The sequence below is a fragment of the Ischnura elegans genome, chromosome 7, assembly GCF_921293095.1.
Source record: "Ischnura elegans chromosome 7, ioIscEleg1.1, whole genome shotgun sequence".
NCBI classification, from domain to species: Eukaryota; Metazoa; Arthropoda; class Insecta; order Odonata; family Coenagrionidae; genus Ischnura; species Ischnura elegans.
Window position 1 is genome coordinate 77,373,892 of NC_060252.1, and position 20,008 is coordinate 77,393,899.

General features: G+C 36.1%; 1 protein-coding gene across 1 annotated transcript in view; it reads left to right on the plus strand.

Moving 5' to 3' along the window:
• The window catches only part of LOC124162150 (protein O-mannosyl-transferase TMTC1-like), a 956,057-nt gene that overhangs the window by 441,727 nt on the left and 494,322 nt on the right, over positions 1-20,008 (plus strand). The window contains exons 4-5 of the mRNA XM_046538572.1: positions 12,406-12,612; positions 14,717-14,789. Coding sequence (XP_046394528.1) covers positions 12,406-12,612; positions 14,717-14,789 — 280 coding nt within the window. The remainder of the gene's footprint in view (positions 1-12,405; positions 12,613-14,716; positions 14,790-20,008) is intronic.

The window sequence follows — 20,008 nt, forward strand, 5'->3', positions numbered from 1 at the left end:
AGAATGACGTTACACAGGCTTTTCCCAGCATTCATACGAAGCCGTCGCGTTTTCGCGCGCTTCAAATTTTTCACTATCCATTTAATCCTGAAAAATGGATATGTCATTTAGTAATCTAAAAGCGTGAAATACTTTATAGTTGTTAAAATATTTTGATTTAGGCAGTAAAAAAAGGAAACCACCCTATTCTCGCTCCCTTATGGTCTATGGGGTCACATGTGTCCCATGACATAAAAACACTAATTTTGTGAAAATTAGAGCACAAATGTGGAGTTTTGTGCTAACTCCATAGGCTAGGGGCGTATAAAGATAAACCGAAAGTCCTGTTGTAATTCACGTTCTCATTGATTTATTATAAACTATCAAATTTCCACTTCGTTTAAACACAAATACACACAAACACACAAATAAATGGTTTAACTACAAAAATTCAATCATAGAATATTTAATTTCATGGATGAGTAAAATATTTATGCATGATAACGATTGAGATATATGTGTTGTCAAAACACTTAATATTACTTATTTGACGCTTATAACAGTATTTATTGCATCGAAAATATAAGAACGTGTTTTATTTGAAAAATAACTTTTAAATTCTTACAATATCTGTTTGTTTAAATGGCAAACGTATTAAGAAACTTTGCAATGAATATCGCGAAGGTATTAGCATATACCTACGTATTATACGTCATAACGTGTTGTGGCCTAAGTTGTCGCGTGGCGTCTACTAGACTCCATTAGCAATGAATTATCAATATTTTTTCCAGAAATTTGACGGAACATATAATCACATTGGTGACTAATTCAGAAGCATAAATTAATAAGATACAAGGAAGGTGAGTTTCCTAACTATGAAAACACGATGTGAGTGCAGAAATCAAAATGGCAATGCCTCTGGTAGACGCGCAACGAACGGAGTGTTAACGCTGAATGCCCAGGATACCATTTGTCCACGTTTAAACCAAAGTAAGCCTCTTATTCTAGAACCACGAAAACTGACCCTTCCCACTTCCTGTGTCCTATACCTCGGACAAGCACTTATCACAATTCTTTTCTCATATCTAGGTGTAATCGCTGGAATTTCCTGCCGTCATCACAAAACATTCCTCCACTCTATTCATCCATTTTCAAAGAAAAAAATTTTAATCATTACATCAGAGAGATCTTACGTCAATAAATTGAATTAATTTTTATGTTGTCATTTATATTTGTATTTCATAAATTATATATATTTTTATGGTATGCAATCACAATTGATTTGGATACTTTTAATTTTTCTCTTCTTCTTGTTCGATTCTGCTTGTTCAAATGTTTACCTGAGTTTATTTTTGCTTTCGATTATTTTTTTTCCTTTTTGTTGAACATAGAATTTTTCCAGATGTATTTTTTTCTTTTTGTTATTAAATCAGAAATTGTTTTATTTTATATTTGCTCTTATAAGGAAACCGAGTTTACTTTCATTACTAACATTACAAACTTAAAAACATTATTAAATTTTCATTTATTCCATCTCCTCCCTCTTTGCAACATTTTTTCCCACTTTTTAATGCATGACCAGTGGTCACCAGTTAAGTGAGTCTTTGACCACTCAATTTATTTTAGGCCCCATTGACCTAGCTACATCTTACTATCTCCTACATTATAGTATTTTAACTGAGCAGTACCTTATTTTTTCGCCTTTCTTCATGAATTGAAATGGTTGTGAGTTCATTTCAATTTTCCAAGAACTCAATGGCTTTGTTTTATTCTTTTACCGACTTGAACGGCTTCTTTAGCCCGTCTCCTCCTTTAGATTCTTTCCTCCAGCTAGCGTGGCATGGCGCCGATTCAGGGAGTGATCTTTTTTGTTTTCTTTTCAATAACTGCGATAGAGTACACAATACCCTTTTCATCTTTTGCCGCCCAGTGATTACGGTTTTGTTCCCAAGAATTCTGGAAAAAAAATTTGTTTTTGTCTATAAAGCAGGAATTTGGATTCAACTCTAATTATAATAACACAGAAAGATATTCTTAGATCATAAAGATATACATTTAGGGGATTCTGCCTTTAAGTCTATTTTACCAACTTTTTAATCATTGTTCAAATTGGCATTATTTGAGTCTTTTTGAGGTTATCATAATTGTAGTCTCTTCTGTCACTCGGCTATATCCACATTTATAATATGTTTTCTTCCATTTTATTTTATTCACTTCTTTTATGGATGTAAGAATTGTTTTAATTTAATTTAGTAAGAAAACATTTAAAAATTCCTTAATTTTAATATGGTAGTGTTTCATTTTATTCTCCACTTCAAACTTGTTTTATCAAGCTTTTAATTTTACAAATTGGATTACTACTGTTTAGAGAGCTATTTTAATGCATTTCAAAAGACTTATTATTAATTTTTGCTGTTCTAATCTACATCTACATGTACATAATACCCCGCAAGCCGCCTAAAAGGCGTGTGGCAGGGGGTGTTAGGACACCATCCGTTCTTACATAAATAGGAAGTGTTCTAAGGAAGTCACGACTAGCATTTATTAAAGTCCTTTATGGTTCGGGGGAAAAACGAATATCCATATCTATTCCTTCGGCAAAACATCCCCTATGAAAAATTGTATAAACCTGTTTCAAATTTTTATACAATCTTATGCATTGCCATGGCATGCCATGGCAGATTGTATAAAAATTTTAAACAGGTTTAAGCAATTTTTTTATAGGGGATCTCTCTTAATTTATTGCTTCTATCGGACCTGGAAATATAGTGCGAATCTAATATTTTGTTCTCCGTTTCGCCCATAAAGATATCCATTATCAATTCTTCAAGTAATGTAAGCCTAGCGCTCAGCCTCCGAAGTGATGTTTGGGTAGAACGATCATGAATTTACCAGCAGAAATAACTGTAAATTGTTCTAGATCACATTACACGATGAATACTGGTGAAAATCTTTATAATTAAGTTGAAAAATAATTTACTGAGCTATCTGTGAGAAATATTTTTTACTCTCAAAGGGTACATAAATGCATTTTTTCACTCTAGTATATGAAAGAATTTATTAGAAAAACCGAATAGAAAGTGATTATTTCCATCCATTTATGATATATTACATAGAATATATCTGGACATTGTGGACATGAAGTGCGTCATTTTCTTCACTTTAACTGATAACAAATGAAGGTAAATATATTGTTTTCACGGGTTTGTGTTTGTACTTTTCCTATGAATGAAAGGATATTGAACGTGAATGGTGGAAACGAAAGGTGTAGATAGTAAATTAAACGAATCCGGGTGCCATTTGCAGAATTTTGATAACCACAACTCCGACCAGCACGTTATGATGGACCCTTCTGATGGCATAAATTGCTAAAACCATTGTCATACCAGGATTTTCGATTAAAAGCGCGAAAATCAAACCGTGGTGTTATTATTTTCTATGTAGGTACCATTGTATATTCTTTATTTTTTCTGTATTACCAATTTTGTTTATTGATAATATTTCATCAACTTGATAAAGGCACATATACATTTTAGCCACGTCTAATTAATGTTGAAGAAATGCAGGAGTCCGTGTAAGGCACGTCGCCTATTCGTGACTAATTCACACGCCCTTGCTTAAGAGGGAACATCACACCATTTCCATCGGTCGCATTTGGTCTCTTTTAGAGGCATACTATAAAGCCTACTTCCAACCAAAGACAGACTCACTCACTCACTTATTCACGAAAATGTTTGGAGTTAAATACGAGAAAAGATGCGTTAAAATGTCATAGAATTGGCCTCCCTCACACCCAAGGAAAACTTTTTCAAGCAATAAATTAGTAAAATAGCCCCAGTGAAAAAATACCAACATAGAAAACAATAATACAATGTGGGTACATACAATGTGGATTTCATAGCTAAAAAAATGATCTAATATTAATTGAGGACAATTACAATTTTCCCAGTTCACCGTCATTCTGAGTATTCAAACAGTTTCTGACTCATTATAAAACGTTTTCCAGCAGACCATAGTTAAATCGATTCGTATTCTCACAACTCTTAAAAATAAACGCTATGGCTTCTGCGAAATGTATCACATTGAGTTGAAATTAATAATTTGTGGAAGGCAATAGGAATCTTTAGTTCAAAGGAAGGGTGATAACATTTATAAAGCTTGTATTTTTTTTACAAATTTGTCAAGTAAGAATTTTTGGTAGGATAAAATTTATTGAAAAACATGAGCGCAAAAATGAAGGATAAAAAGAATGGGAAATCTTAATCGGCACCAATGAATGAGGGCTCTCTTTGAGGAGAATTCTTATTTCAATGGGTGGCTGTCTGCAAGAGAAATGAAAAGGCGAGAAATGTGGATGGTTGTCATTCAATATTTGTTTGCAATTTAATTTTGCATATGTCAGCCCAGAACTTCATTCATACCCGTCTAGCGCCACAATTTGGTTGAATCGTTTCAAGAACTGTTCCCAGCATTTCAAATGAACAACTCAACCTTCTTCTTTCCTCTTACACTTCCGGGTTAAAGTCTCAAATTCTATGGTTTGAAGAACGGATTATCATTAAAATTTCAACTAAGTGCTGTATTTCTAAAATCGCTTGCCTCAGTCAAAATATATAAATACTCTTTAATTTTTTACCATCAGGCATACAGAATATTGTTTTTGAGGTGCTGTTTTACATTTTTAGTGTGTTTAAATATACTTTCTATGCGTGAAAGATATTGAGCGGGATTCTTTTTACTCTTTTAGGAGTGCTTAGTGAGAGAAAACTTATGAAATGAATCAGTATGCTTTACTTTTGAAAATAATAATCCATTAAACATATCGTTCGTAATATTTTGCCTGTTGACCGAAATAAGATTGTCATTATTTGCGTACTCTTTTTTATCAAAACCAATACGTCACTGTTTACATTTTAAACAAGTACCTACATATATGCTCTATGAACAACTAAAAAATACAGTGAGTTTTTTTTACTGTTTCAGGAGTGTTTAGAAAGAGCATACTCATGAAATGAAAGAAGATGCTTTGCTAGTGAAAACAACATATATTCGACGCGTTATGGTTATTATTTTTAATTATTATATTGCCTTAATGACTAACTAGAATGATATCATCATTTGCAAATTCAGATTCATATTTATAGTGGAACTTGAGCGGTCGCAATGGAACCTATTTAAGTGAGCTGGAGCGGTACTATAGTACAAAACTAGATTTAACTCAATGAAGAGGTATCAAACAGAAAGGAAAGAAATAGGAATGCGTACCCTTTTGGCATGTGCGACTTCTATCGTAGTTTGACGCCGACATAGACCTCCTTTTACAAGGATAACATCTCCTTACGGGTAAGAAATTTTATTCGTTGTAAAGCGAGACGGAGAAAATTGAGAGTGAAGACAGGGAGGGAGGTAAGTGCCGTGGGACATGACGGATGTGACTCACGTATGGCGGATTTGAAGGTGGGTATAGGGAGGGATAAATCCATTTTACGATTGCCCAAACAGAAGTCGGGTGTCTGGTGCCGTAAAACCATCAGGTGTTGAGTGTTATGGCTTCCGAGGAACGCCTTGCTCAAGTGCTCGCGAGCTGTTCCTAACATGCATAGATTCTCTCTGCAGCCTTCAAATCTCTCACCTAAAAAAAAAAGTTCCGAGCGTTTTGTCGCGGTGCATTTGGAAGCTAAGGGCGTCGGCTGCCGTGTGATATCTGGGCCCGTTTGTGTTTTCCCTCTCTGTAAGCTCTGCTTTTTCCCATAGGCTTCGCTCTGAGACTCGTTCGACGGGCGTAATACCGTTTTAAACCCCCTCCCATGTGGTTTATGGCTCTTTGACTTCCCCGCTTCTATCCATCTTCTTCTTTTTTTTTATACGCCCGTTTGATGCCGAATTGGGCTTCAATGTGCCGTTTAGCATTGAACGCGACAGCTTTTGAGAATGCCGAAGGAAAGCGTCTAAAATTAGAATGCCAGTTTAAGTCCTCGCATTTACAAAACTGTAGTGCAAACCTAGTTTGATGGTTTTGGGGTGGAGTTATTTCACAACATAAAACAACGTACTTTACAGGAATTAAACAATAATATTAGCGTGGTAAGGGACTAATGAACAAAAGTCCATGTGATATAGGGCGTATTTTGATACAGATATACAATAAACTTCGATTTGTGATAGTTCCATGCCAGTGTTTTCGTTCAACGATTTCGTTCCAGGAATAGCTTTCATTTAAAGAAAATGCGGTGCATTTGTAGTTTGTATTTATTTCTCGTTTCAAGTCCTTTATTGCTAAATCATACATGGCCATGCTTTGGCTCATGTAGAATATGCCCAGAATATACAGAATTTTAGTTTACTCAAATATTTTAGAGTAGTTTGCGACTCAAGTAGCGATCTATTGTCCACTTTTCTTTGAACCTCTTGACAGTGAATTTATTCCCAGAATTATGGTGTAGTAACCTGCTCAGCTTGAACCAGTTTTTAGATCTGGCTACCTCCTTTTGTTAAGGGGGCATTATTTTCAAAACTTTTATTTGTTTTCTACAGTCGCTTGATTACGTAAAAACTTTTGTCCTTGTTAGAAAGGATTGCTTTTCTGTGATAAATACAATAAAATATCTCTCAAAATACATCTTGATAGAGCTCTCTTTTATTTTTTTAGGATTTTAATAATATCAAATATTATTCCAACTCCATGGAGAAAAGATATACTCAGCTAATTTTGGCCAATGTTTTCTTATGTTACGTAATGTTTCATTGCGAATTTAAGAAACTAATTGATGGAATTTCACATTTTAAATGATATTCTGGGACTGAATATTTTCCTTTCATTTGTTGAAACTGGAATAACTTTTCCCTCCGTCGGAAGTCAAATATAAAATCAGCATTTACTTTATCATCCGTTTCGTATCAGCATTGCCTAGGGGGCGATAAATATTAACCTCTTGATTGCTGAAAAATTTAGTTCCATCAATTTTCCGCTGTTTTTTTTGTGCGGAAATGAATCTTGCCCAAGGGATCTCATATTAAGCTCCCAAAAAAAAATAGAAAAATATTGAAATATGTGATATTTCCTCCTTCTGAATTTATTTAGTCTCATTCCCAGAATTCTTTCGTTTCCTGCTTTCCACGCTTTCTCCTCTCTGAAAACCATGTGTAACCACGTTTCTCCCCTTCCATTCTATCGTCTGGATGGGAAAAAACACGTCTTTGTAAACTGAAAAACTAATATTCCCGTTATAAAAGAGTTGAAACTCGAATATATTCTGGTTCTCTAAAGTAATATTCTGTATTTTTTGTTCCCCTCAACAGAAAATTTAGCATTGGAATGTCTTTTTTGGATAAACTCAAAATTATACACAAACATCTTAGTTTTATCGTTTATATGCCTCGACCTCGATAATCCATCGATAGATAAACAAAAAAGTGCATGATATTCATTTTTATGAGCATAAACTGGAATGACTCAGATGTATATATCATGATCCATGATGAAGCACCAGTACTTCCACTCTGGTAGACGTGATCGTTTTTTAGATACAGCAAGATAGGGATCAAATTGCGCAAGGTAAAAATCAATGTATCAATAAATACATAGCCATTTATCTATTTTCCAATTTAAGGACAAGGAATTCTATCATAAGTTAATTTGTATTCAGTGAGCTATCACCTACCCAGAAGTAATCTTATGCTTTCAAGGCAAAACTTGCCAACTTATCATGAAGGCGATATGCCTATGAAGCTAGATCATGCATAAAATTATATAATGAGTATAAAGCCAAATATTCATGCGAAAAATTTCCGTCGATACCTTCATTCAAAGGTTTTAAATTTTCCTGTGACACAACAGCAGGTCTTCATGATAACCGTGAAGGTCGGGCATTAGGCTAATGATCGAAGTGTCCCTTTTCAAATCCTAGTCGACACCATTACACCCCCGAACAGCAATACTAACCATTTAAATTCCACATTCATACAAAGGCAAAACTTGCGAACTAGTTATGTTAAAAATACTAGAAATATTCAGAAGCATACATCAAGGAATTCATTAGTTAGTAAGCTACACTAAAAATCGACTAACCTATTTTGCCGATGTAGCCCCCTATCAATCGCGGGAAAAATTGCATTACAAATCCATCTCCTCTACAGTTTATGCCATTTATTTTATTTTCATGATCTGATCCACCGTAATACGTTAGCTGCGAAGCTGGAAAATGCAAAAAATACATAATTCTAATGTTATAAATCGATGCTTGGTGAAAATGATAAATGTTTGCGAATTTCGACTTTTTGTCCATTGTAGATTTTCGAAGTCATTGCGTCCTGAGTGGAAATCGTCCATGACACATCAGCTGGTATTCATTGTGGCCGAATAGGTCAACCATTGGGATCAAAGTGTACCGGTTCAAATCCTAGTTGACGCCATTGGACACTTTAGAAAAATAAAACTAACAGATTATACTTCCACGTTCGTGAAAAGGCAAAAATTGCCAACTTATTATGCAAACAGGCTACTGGAAGACCGGGAAAAGGTTCCGTAAATCAAAAAGCAATTTATTAATAAGTAAATACTTTTCCTTTTATTTTCTATTCAATGAAGAAATTACAAGGAATGCTAGCATTAGATAATATGTTCGCGGCGTGCAACCGCCTGCTCAGAAGTTATCTGCTTTAATTATGCTACAAGTTATCTGTGAAGATAGAACATACAAAAAATTACCTAATGAGTACAAATCCAACTATTTATGCACACTTTTCCGTTAATTTTTTCAATCAAAAAAGGTTTATATCAATGATTAGTGGATATAATAGCAAGCATTAGATAATTTTTACGCGTTGAGCTACTGCCTGCTCAGAGGGTATCTTCTGCTATAAGTTATCTATGAAGCTAGAGAGTGCAAAAAAATTTAAAATAAGTGTAAAGTCAACTATTCATGCATACTTTTCCGTCAATTCCTTCATTCAAATAAGGTTTTAAATCGATGCTTTGTGGAAATAATAAATTTCGCGCTCGAAGATTGCCCCACGCATCTGGCATCTTCATTCCCGGAACGGAAACAGATTCTCTCCCTCTGAGCGGCTGCTAATTTTTTCCCACTCACCCCTTTTCAATGCTAATCTCATTTTTTGCGGCACCTCTTCCTCTCCCTCTTTTTCACTCCCCATCCCCGAATTCCCTGATTCGACCAAACTGTCCCCCTCTACCAAACTTTTACATCTCATCCCTTCCCCAATTCACCCTCCAATCCAATTAGTTTTAATTCCCGGCGATAATGAGTTCGAGCCACAAGAATGGGTCTCTCGGGGTTGCAAGCTAGTTGGGTGGGGGGGGTGGGGGTCAGACTGCGTGATTTGGGGTCCCACTCTCCAGATGGCGTCGAAATCGCTGGTTATAGCTGGTTTCTGGAGAGCCTTTGCCGGTCGGTCTCTTTCCGGCAAAAGATCGCTACAGGAGATGGGTGCCTTTGGGATGCGAAAGGAATGGATCGCTTCCTTTTGTGGATATGTGAGGCTGGAGGAGTGGTTCCGCTTTGGGTTATTTCGGCAAGGATAAAGGTGTCCCGCTTCGCGAGGCCGTTTTATCTCGAATGGTTTCCAAAAATAGCTAGTGAAGAGGAAGGAAAATCCGTAGCGGAAGCATACCATTTAAGAGGATCCAGAAATAACGCACAGGGTGTCAATGTTTTACTCGACTAATGCCTTTTAATATTCAAGTTTTCAAATTTATTGCACAAAATACAGATTTGTCCCCTCTTTCCTTGTTTGTAAGCAGCCTTTTACTGAAATTATAAAACTAAATCCTTTTTTAACAAATTAATGATACGATGGACAAATTAATTGACTTGATCTTAACGTAAATATAGATTTTACTGGTGAGAGTGGTTAAAACAAAAAAATAGTCTTCACTATGTTCTAATAATTATATTAAGCTGCAATCATATGTGTGGATGATATTACCTTAATTACATTTTATTTATTCTTTAGAATTTAAACCCTCTGATTTTAGGTGTGCTTAGTTCAGATTTTATTGGCAAAGGTGCTTATGAAACCTAAAGATATATACATAATACTAGCATATACCTACTCATGTTCAAAGAATCAAGTTGTGTATGCCTCAAAAACAAGCTTATACTTTCTTTCATGATGCCTTTGAAACGAGCGTAACTTCAACTAACGCCTACGTCACTATAGTAATCATGCTATTTTTGGCGATAATTTACTGTTAAACTTAGCTGTTCACTACAATTTTATCATCATTTTTGACGCTTTGGGGAGACATTCATAGTTGGTAATTGATCTCGGCAAATGGCTATTGAAATAATCTAATTGAATGTTTCCTCCTTTATGAGAGGGTTCTTAAGTATCACCAATTTTCTTTTACTTGTAAATCTCTATTTCGATACTTATTAAGAGGCAATATTTTTTAACTAAGAAGATGTGTAAAAATGATGAGATGATTTATTGTACTCGTAATTACATGTGTAAGACGATTTTGTGATAATTAGCTCTCCAAACTTCCTTTTCCAATTTCCTTGGTACTGAACATTCAATTGGCTTATCAAATGGCCAAATATTGCATCTGCATTGCAATTCTGATTTGAATACGCCGGCCACGGTGGTGTAGGGATTAATTCCTCAAATGCGAACACGAAATTTGCTGGTTTGGTTGGGGTTGGATGTTAATGCAGGGCAGGGTGTTTATGGTCGTGCGCTTGGAATTCGGAAACAAAGGCCGATTTAGGCTGTTTTCGGAACATTTTACAACAGATAATAAGTTTTAGCATACTAAAGAAAGTATCCTAACTAATAAATACATATAAATTGGTGCAAAGGTTTCCTCGGTGTGGCGTAGTGAATGGCAGCTTCTTCATGGGTTTCCCAACTTGTACGTTTATTCGTTTTCTTCGAACTGAATACACCTGCTGCTACGCTGGTGAAACTGTTATCATTAAAACAACGTGCACGGTGGGAAAACTAAGGATGGAAAGTAAAAATAAACGAAAATACGAGGCCTAGGTTTGCTTTCGTTCTTGCACGAAATTAAAATGACCAAGGAGTTTAGTTTCGCCCCGGGACGAAACTTTACTAGCGGGAATGAAACTAAATTAATCGAAATTCCGCGGCTCATAGTTAAGTTTCGATCCAAAAGTTGAGTGGAGGGTAATGAGAGAGAATAATTTCGACCCATTACGTTTGACATTCGTGTAGAGAGGTTAAAAACACCGTGTTAAAAATTGAATGGCCTGTTTGCGTTCACCGTTCTTCTGTTTCGATCCCAAAGGTTGAGTGGAGGGTGATGAGAGATATTAGTTTCCACCCATTACGTTTGACATAGTTGTAGAGAGGTCAAAACATTCTGCTCAAAAATAGAATTATCAGTTTGCGTTCGCCGTTCTCCTGTTAGTGGTAAAAATATGAGTGCCCCATGCATCTAGTGGTGGTTAACCGAGCCTCTACTTCATTAAACCATACTTCGAACTCGTTGAGTGGTTCGAAACTAAAATGTTCGGAGGTGAAGCACGTGGTCCCTCCGGTGCGAAACTACTGCATTTCGTTTCGTCCCAAAGTTTTAGTTTAGCCTCGACCCGAAGTAGTTTTGATTCCGATTTCGTTTCGACCCTTAGTTTAGCTCCCCGGGTTTAAATCTATTTCGTTTCGTTAATAAATTTCGCTCCCGCGAACGAAACGATTGAAATTTTACTGCTTTTGACTTAGGGTTATTTTCCATTGACATCCCGTGGGAAAAACCTAAAAGTTGCAGTCATTTAATGTATATAAATGTATTTTAACCCTTAACCGGTGACGTGCGGTCTGAGATACCGCTGCGTTTCTAAAATTATGAATATTTTCAAAATTAAAATTTCAAAATATCTATGGTTCTCGTTAGCTTCATATTTTTGCATAACAAGGACATCCCACTCTTAAAATTTAACGTTCCTTTTATTAATTTCTGTAAATTTGCAATTGAACTCGATTAGCGGTCTGTGAGACCGCACGTCACTTACTAAGAATGCATCAAGAAAAGGAATAAGCGGGATAAATTTCATGGCTACTTACTACTTAGCCTTCCAACTTTAACATTTTAGGCCTTTTTTGAATCTGGCGAAATAATGATACATAAATATAATAATTATAACTCAAGTGTTGTGTCATCAGTTTTTTGATCCTGATTCAAATCACAATTTTTTATGACAAATTGGTTTGTATTGGGAGTGTAAAAATTTTAATATAACTTTTAAAATAGCTAAGCATTCAAAGAAAAATTAAACAAAACAATAAAAATGGCGTAGCAATATTTTATGAATTTTTGATTTATTGCGGTGTAACAAGAATTGCACGTCACTGGTTAAGGGTCAACCGTGCAATGTTCTTTGAATGTTGTTATTGCCATTGTTGTGATATGTAGTTGTCTTATCAAGACCTTACCTTCCCTTCCAGGCGTTCCAGTAACTCGGACGGTGGTTATGGCTGTAGCGGCAATATCTGCGGCGGTAACGGCAGTGGTCTCAATCAGATATCCGGAGTATCAGTGTGGCTGAGTGCTCTCCTGGGGGGCCTATCTATGCTTGCTAAGGAGACCGGAGTCACCGTGATGGTCGTTAATTTGGCCTACGATGTGTACAGATCATGGCCGTTCATTAAAAGGTGAGTGGAATCCCATTACGCCAGCAAGTGGATTACCACAGTTTACTCCAAGCAAGCCCATTCAGTAGCTATCGAAGACCCATTATGCAGAACATACTAGAGTAATAAACGCAGTTTTTGAACGATATTCCTACATAAATCGATATAATTCGAAAGTCAATATTATTTTCAATATAAATTTGTACTGCACGCTTTAATATCATGCCTGCTAACCAGAACACAAATTAAACACATTTCAGACAAAAACTTGTCAGCTCTTCTGGTTTTCTTGCCTTGGCATTTATTTACCTATTAAGCAATCAGTTGCCAATCTGGTTAAACGCTAATTGATATTCTTTTGTACCTCGATATAACTCAAAAGTGAACGAATGAATACTTTTCAATAAAAATTATATTGTAAGCTTCAATGTTATGCTTGATAGCCAGAACGCGGATACAGGGGATATGGAAACATTGTAGGCAATAACTTTTCAGCTCTACCTTGCTTTTTTGCCTCGGAATTTATTTAACAGGCAAGCAATATGTAGCATATATTTATTATTTTTGAAACTCTAAATAGTACTCAGATTTATATTACTATCAGATTGTTAGGAAATACCAGTCAGGCTAATTTTCAGCGGAAACAATCTCGTATACAAGATAGTGTTCTGAAAGTAACTCTATGTAACGCTCAAATAATTTACCCGGTGACTATGTCGATTTAGCTTCACGAACGTTGTTTATTGAAAAAAGTTAAATCATGACACCTTTAAAATAAGAATTATGATCAATAATCATTTACTTAGAAGATATTCAATGCATCGATCTTCTCGGAAGCTAAGATGATTTTTTAGATTTTAAATACTGTTAAACTAATAGTTGACCTTGTCATTAGTAGTATCATCGAACAGTAATTAGCCTCCGAGAATCTAGTGGTTGCCAGCCGTGGGGTAGCAAGGAATTTTGTTCGAGGAGGTCCAAATTCAGGGGGGGGGATTTTTGAAAACAGGGTACTAAGGAGATGGTTTTTCACTAATTGTTACTTTTTCACAATCGAAAAAAAACTTCAATTTTCAAAAAAATCTTTTGTAAATTCATGATTGTTTTAATATTTTGTTTTCTTTTACGAGGCAAAGTAATTGTGTTTTTCTATTTCAGGGGGGGGGGAGAGGGATTGGGGGGTCCGCACCCACCCTCTTGCTACGCCACTGGCTATCAGCCTAATTTTTACCTAAAAGCTGAGTGACATTCTTCACCAGTAGTAGCTTTTGATGAATCGCGCCGCTTTCAATGGCTTTTATTACTTCATAAATTGAATCTTACGGGAAAATGAAGAGCAGAACAAAATTAAAGCAATTGTAACTAAAGAGGTGTGCTTGTTCTACAAACATGCAACTCCTTACGCTATATTTCATTTCTTGGATTCCTTGGATCGGGAAATTATACCATTCCAATACCTGCCATTCTTTGTGCATTAACATTTCCAATTTTAATACGTTTATGCTTAATATGCTTTTCAAGTAACAAAAAAGGCATGAAAAAATAGAATAAAGACGCTTTATGATTATTATTGACAGAGGGGTAATCCCCTTGCTCGTAAGAAGTACTTAGACATGACAATAACGTTGAAATATATCAATGTGCGTACAAATATTCAGGAAATATTTTTTACGATTTATAATGATAACCAAAATTTTCCTACTGGGCACTCGTTGTACCCAGTACTCATTGTACCCAGTTTTTATAATTTAATTTTGGAAAAACTCATCGGATATCGACTAATTTTCATAAATATTACCTTGAATTATTGCTTTTTGATACGCAGCCCAAGTCTACTTTAATGTATGGATATTAAAAGTGCACTTTATTTTAATCAGCTCCCTTCTTTCACTATCACATATTTTGGAAGGAGGGGGTGACCTTTTCGTATTTTGACCAGTATTTCTCTACGGGGATAGTATAATGGAAACACGCTCTAATTAATCTAAAGGAGCCTTCACTAATTGGAGAGCAGCGTCCTCTTTTGGAGGACAGATTGTATCCCAGGTAGAATTCCCTTTCAATCCTCAATTTGTGTTCTTTCAGCATTTCTTGCTCACCTCCCTTCTCATGTTCCTTTCCGCAGGACCATTGTGGAGATCCGTTGGAACGAAGAGACCTTGTTATTCTCGAGGAGGGCTGCGAAGGTCCTGATATCGGTGAGTAACCCTTCTTATTCTTCTGATATTTTTGAGGTTACGTGGGAAAGAGGATGAGAGCGAAAAGAATGCCTTGAAGCAAGAAAGAATGCCGTTCTGGTGATTATGGGAACCTACTTACTTCGGCTGTTTGCGAGATTTTGAGGAAATTTTAAGAGTTCTTTTCCGCCTTTCCGTAAAGAAAGGAATATTTCTGACAAAGCTTAATCGTGGCCGTTAGGGATCAAATATTACGGGCCTAAGATGATAGGGTTGTGGCGATTATTTGTAGAGTTAGTAAATGAAATTTAATTCTTATAAAAGGTAAGAGCTGTTTTTAATACAAAATATATTATACATTTTCGAGAAAAGCCATCCTTCTGCCAATTTCATGATTTCAATTCTGTTAAAAAGCCAAGAGATAGTTTTCCATTTATAAATAGGTACCAAAAACGAATATTGACAGAAAGCCATAGATATAATGTGAATTCTTGTAATGACAAATGTAGATTTCATAATAGGAAAATTACTATGCATCTGATAACCCTGAATTACATTAAGCTCAGAAGTTTTTCCTATTTTAGGGAGATAAAAAGGGAGGAATTAGAATTTGCTATTTTCATAAAGTGAGAAAAGGCAATAAGCATTTGTGATGCGAAATCATTCTGAAAAATGTGTTCTTCAAATCTTGCATCCAAATATCAGCCTCATTTATTTATTACAGCCTGATATCAATTCATATTAAAATAAGATGACTAATTGCCTGCATACGAAAGAGCGAGCGAGTAAGCAACATACTTTTTCATAAATTTTCATGATGATTTATATTTGCGTTGGATTGCTTGACTGACAGCACTTTCTCTTCTCCCGAACTGAAAAGCACCGGAGCAGCTACTGAAACAGTTGTCACTCAACAAATACCCACACAAAATCATGGATATTGAATTTGATTGTATTTGAAGCTTTCTGTACCTTAATTCGGGATATCTATCATGCTATTTTTACGTGCCATTGTATATTTTTAGTGATTCTGTAAGGAAAATACAGCTATACACACCTTGTTAATTGACATTGCGTTCATTGTTGCCGTTAATTTTTAGAGGTTAAATGTTCAATGAGAAAGCATAAATCACTAATTCCGTTATGTGTGTTATGTGTTAACATTTTTAAACTCTTATTCAAAGCCCAGAGCCGAAGTGTTTTACAATAATTTTTACTGTTATGTTGCTGGATTGATGAATAAAAGATAGCATTTTTATTGGATTTGTAGACTTGACAAGCTTTTCCGGAGTTCGGATAGCGTTGTTATTTCCTTGGATAATGAATTTCTCATCACTTCCTGCATTAACCATAAATTACGATAGACCTGAATGTGACAACCACGTGGTTAGGGGCAAAATTATGATTTTTCAAATGAAAATACGTATTGTCATCATTGGTGATCATTCAGGTAAGATTGTTACTCATTTATGTGGAGACTGTTGGTCGTCAATTATCTCTTTGTGGCCCTTAAACCGTTACAAATGTATATGGTTCTTTGAAAACCTAATCGTATGGTTTTTTATTTCTTTTTAAAATTTTATGATTTTTTTAGAGATACGGCAAACATAATAGTGCATATGAAGGAAAAGCACCTAATTGTATTAGAAGGTTTTTCCAAGTATTGAAATAAGCGATATACCACAAGACACATCAAGGATAAAACCGAAATTGTTGGAGGAATCATATTGGAATCAATGCCTTGGAGTGAAAATATAGTTTTAACTTTATTGTAGGAATTACTTGATGTGAGCCAAAGAAAGCTCCAACATATCGATAAAATGAGAGTTTTAAATTAGTTCTAGAAATATAGGTAGCTAATAAACTTCAAAAGCGCTTGGTCCACGGTATTATCCCATTTTTTAAGGATTATTTAGCCTTCGCCTTATCTGCAGACTACCATTTTGTTCAATTCGTGGGTTTTTCCCGTTTAGTTTCAGCATCTATATTAACACGCACACTTTCATAACCTAAAAAGATTAGAAAAACTCATGCAGGGGGATCGGGTTGGTGTGGTGGCTAGAGTGTTGGCTTTCCACCCGGCGGGCTCGGGTTCAAATCCCGGCAGTGGCAGAGAATTTTCAGAGACTGCCCGATCCCTGCTTGAATGTTGTCTGGAGGACATTTCAAGCGCAACACTCCGTCCGTCGGATGGGACGTTAACCCGTGGTCCCCTTGGCGCCTTTCGTTAAGAGCAGGCTAACGCCGACGCTGGGTTTCTCTCCACCCTTCCTTCCACACCCCTCCCTCATGGCGCAAATGACCTCAGCTGTCGGTCGCGTCCTCCAAATACCATACCCAAACTCATGCATATCCCATTTGTGCCTAATGTGAACATTTTTTCGAAGCTACCTCACGTTGTGTGCCTTCCACCTAAGGTGATGCTGTCTGGAATGACCCCCAGCATCGATGCGATGCAAAAAGGTGTCAGCAGAAGCCAAGTAAGACCTTGTTCCACTGCCAAATCGCGCTCTACCTCGTTGTGGTTGTTGCTAAACCAATTCCCTCTCGTATTGCCGAAGCTGGGTCAGTGTTAGGCAGTGAGCCTATTATGCGGGAACCTATTATGGAAATATAGCGATGACTTACCTATTATATGACCTTAAATAGATGCTTTATGGTATAATAAGATGGTATTTTGAATATGATCTAATTGATTTTCAATTTTTGTCTGGTACATACGCGTTGAATGGTGGAGATCACCCAAATAAACTTAAATGAATGCAAACCACAATAAAATTATACAAAATTTTGAGCGGTGAAGGAATTGATTGATGGAACAGTAATTTGAGGAGAGCAATCTCTGTTATTTACTCACCTTTTTGCATATATCATCATATATGAAAGGAATATTGAGAGATTTTCATTGTTTATTCACTAATTTTATTTAAATTGTGAAGTAATTTTTATTTTTTATCCAAAGAATTTATTTTTGGACGAAGTTGGAAGAATATTTTTAGTTTTCACGTGAAACGCTTCCAAATTTATTTTTTATACTTGCAACCATTTATCTTATAGCAGAGAGTTAATTACTACCGGAATAATGTTTCATTATATTTTTATAAGAACGCAACTCTTTCATCACATTATAACTGTTTAGTCTACATATGCGATGGCGCGATAGATTGAGTTTATAAAAGCAGGTTTTATGTTTGTAAAATCTTTTCATGGTATTGCTACCCAAAAATCATCACCAAAATATCCTGATATTATTCATCTCCTTAATCTTGAAGGAGGAGTTTGCGATACTTAAAAGCTATGCATGAAACGGTTTCACATAGAGCTTGCTACCTCACTGCATATTTACCGACTTCCGTTGATGAACAATGGCCCCAACTACATTTTTTTAGCACATATTTTTATTCTTTTGACCGAAAAAATGTATTTTTGGTCTCACTTTTAATTAGCATTGCACCCAGTTCTTATTTTGATATTATATTATGGCAGAACGAAACTATTTCCCTGCTCGAACTCCCACCTTTGAAAGGATAATCTCTCTCCGGATAACCTTCGGCGCTTTTTTTTCTCTCTCTTCGATTCCCTCTCATAAGGCCGCCTTTCTCCACATTTAATCCAAAAGCTCACCGTCCGCTTAGTCTTAGAGGTCTTTTCCTTTTCCCAACCCAACTTTTTTACTTCATTCTCTCCCACCACTTCCCCTGAAAACGTTGTCTCTCCCCCATTTTACCATTTACGTCTCTCCTTCACTCTCTCTCTCCATCCATTCCAACCCTTCCAGTCCTCATTTCCCGCCTGTTGTCCCTTATCTGACGGAGGTTGACCCCACTCAAAGCCATCTCGCGAATATCTAGCCCCTCTTCTCTCCTCGCTTTCACCTTTCCCTCACAACGAGAACTGTTTCCTCCGTAGTAACTAAAGGCCTGTATACACGATACATTGAAATTTACAAGCTACTGTCTGTCTGCGTCAATGATTTTTATGGACCAGAACGGAATATGCACGAATGTATGAACCAAATTAGGACAAGTTCTATTTTCTGTTCATACGTTTGTGCAAGTTGAGTGGTGCGTACGGTGAATGAATGTGAATGAATACATTTTCGTATCCATTCACACACCTTTGTACATTAAGATATTAACTCATACGGGTTAATGTAACGTGTAAACAGTCCTTAGGTGCAAGTAATTTAAAATAGGACTAAAACAGTACTCCATTTATAATCCGGCACTTCACTTCTCCGGCATTGCCTGTAATCCGGCATTTTTATACAGGCAAATACCCAGCGTGTAGCTCAGTAATTTCGATTCTTCAACTTCGCAGGTGAGCCAATTCCAACTCAACCAACAAAATAGGGGAGAAGTGCTCACTGAGAATGAAGACGTGCACGAACAATTCACTGGATTCAGTTTGATTCGAAACAATAGAGTACTCTAGTACAAGTGTAGCTTTTCTTTGTTGTTGTTTTACTTTACGTTTATACGTCAATTGCGAGTATGTACTAAATATGCATGTTACGAATACAAAAAAATAGTTTCTGCCGTTTAACTGCGTCATTATTTGATATTTTAGTTAGACGGAGTTTTCGGTAATTTGGCAGTGCTCTGGTCCAATATTTGCTGGGTTATTGAGAGGCCACTCTACTTCTAGTCTACTAATTGCTAAAGGAATGTATGAATTTTGCGTTACTTTTAGGACATTTACTGCCCTCGTGGCGACGGGGTATAGTCCTTGCTTGTTAAACTGAAGGTTGCGGATTCGAGTCCAGCCTGGGTAGGTTATCTCTAACCAGGGCATGGTTGTTTTGAGGCCATCCATTGCCATTTGTAGTGGCTCCATGACGTTAAGATCAAACAGCCAAATTTTCAGGGTGATGAAATAATTAAAAATAATGACAGTTAAAATAAATAAAATGCCGTTTAAAATCCCGCGTCGTGCGAACGAGTGTATACCCTAGCGTGCATATCTTTGCGAAGTTACGATAATGAACGCTTCAAAACAAGGTTGTATTTAATTGAGACGTAATGATTAAACTAGTAAATATTGTTTCCTTATTCATTTCTGCATTACAGTTAAGATTTTTTACAGTGAAATCTTACAAAATTGTACATGTAACTCATTGGACTTTCCTAAATGTCTCCTAAAATGTTTCCTAAATCCCTACACCTTCAGGGGCATATTGAAACTTTATTTATGCTTTTTAAGACGAAATAAATAGTTTTAAATTTCATTTTAACAAAACT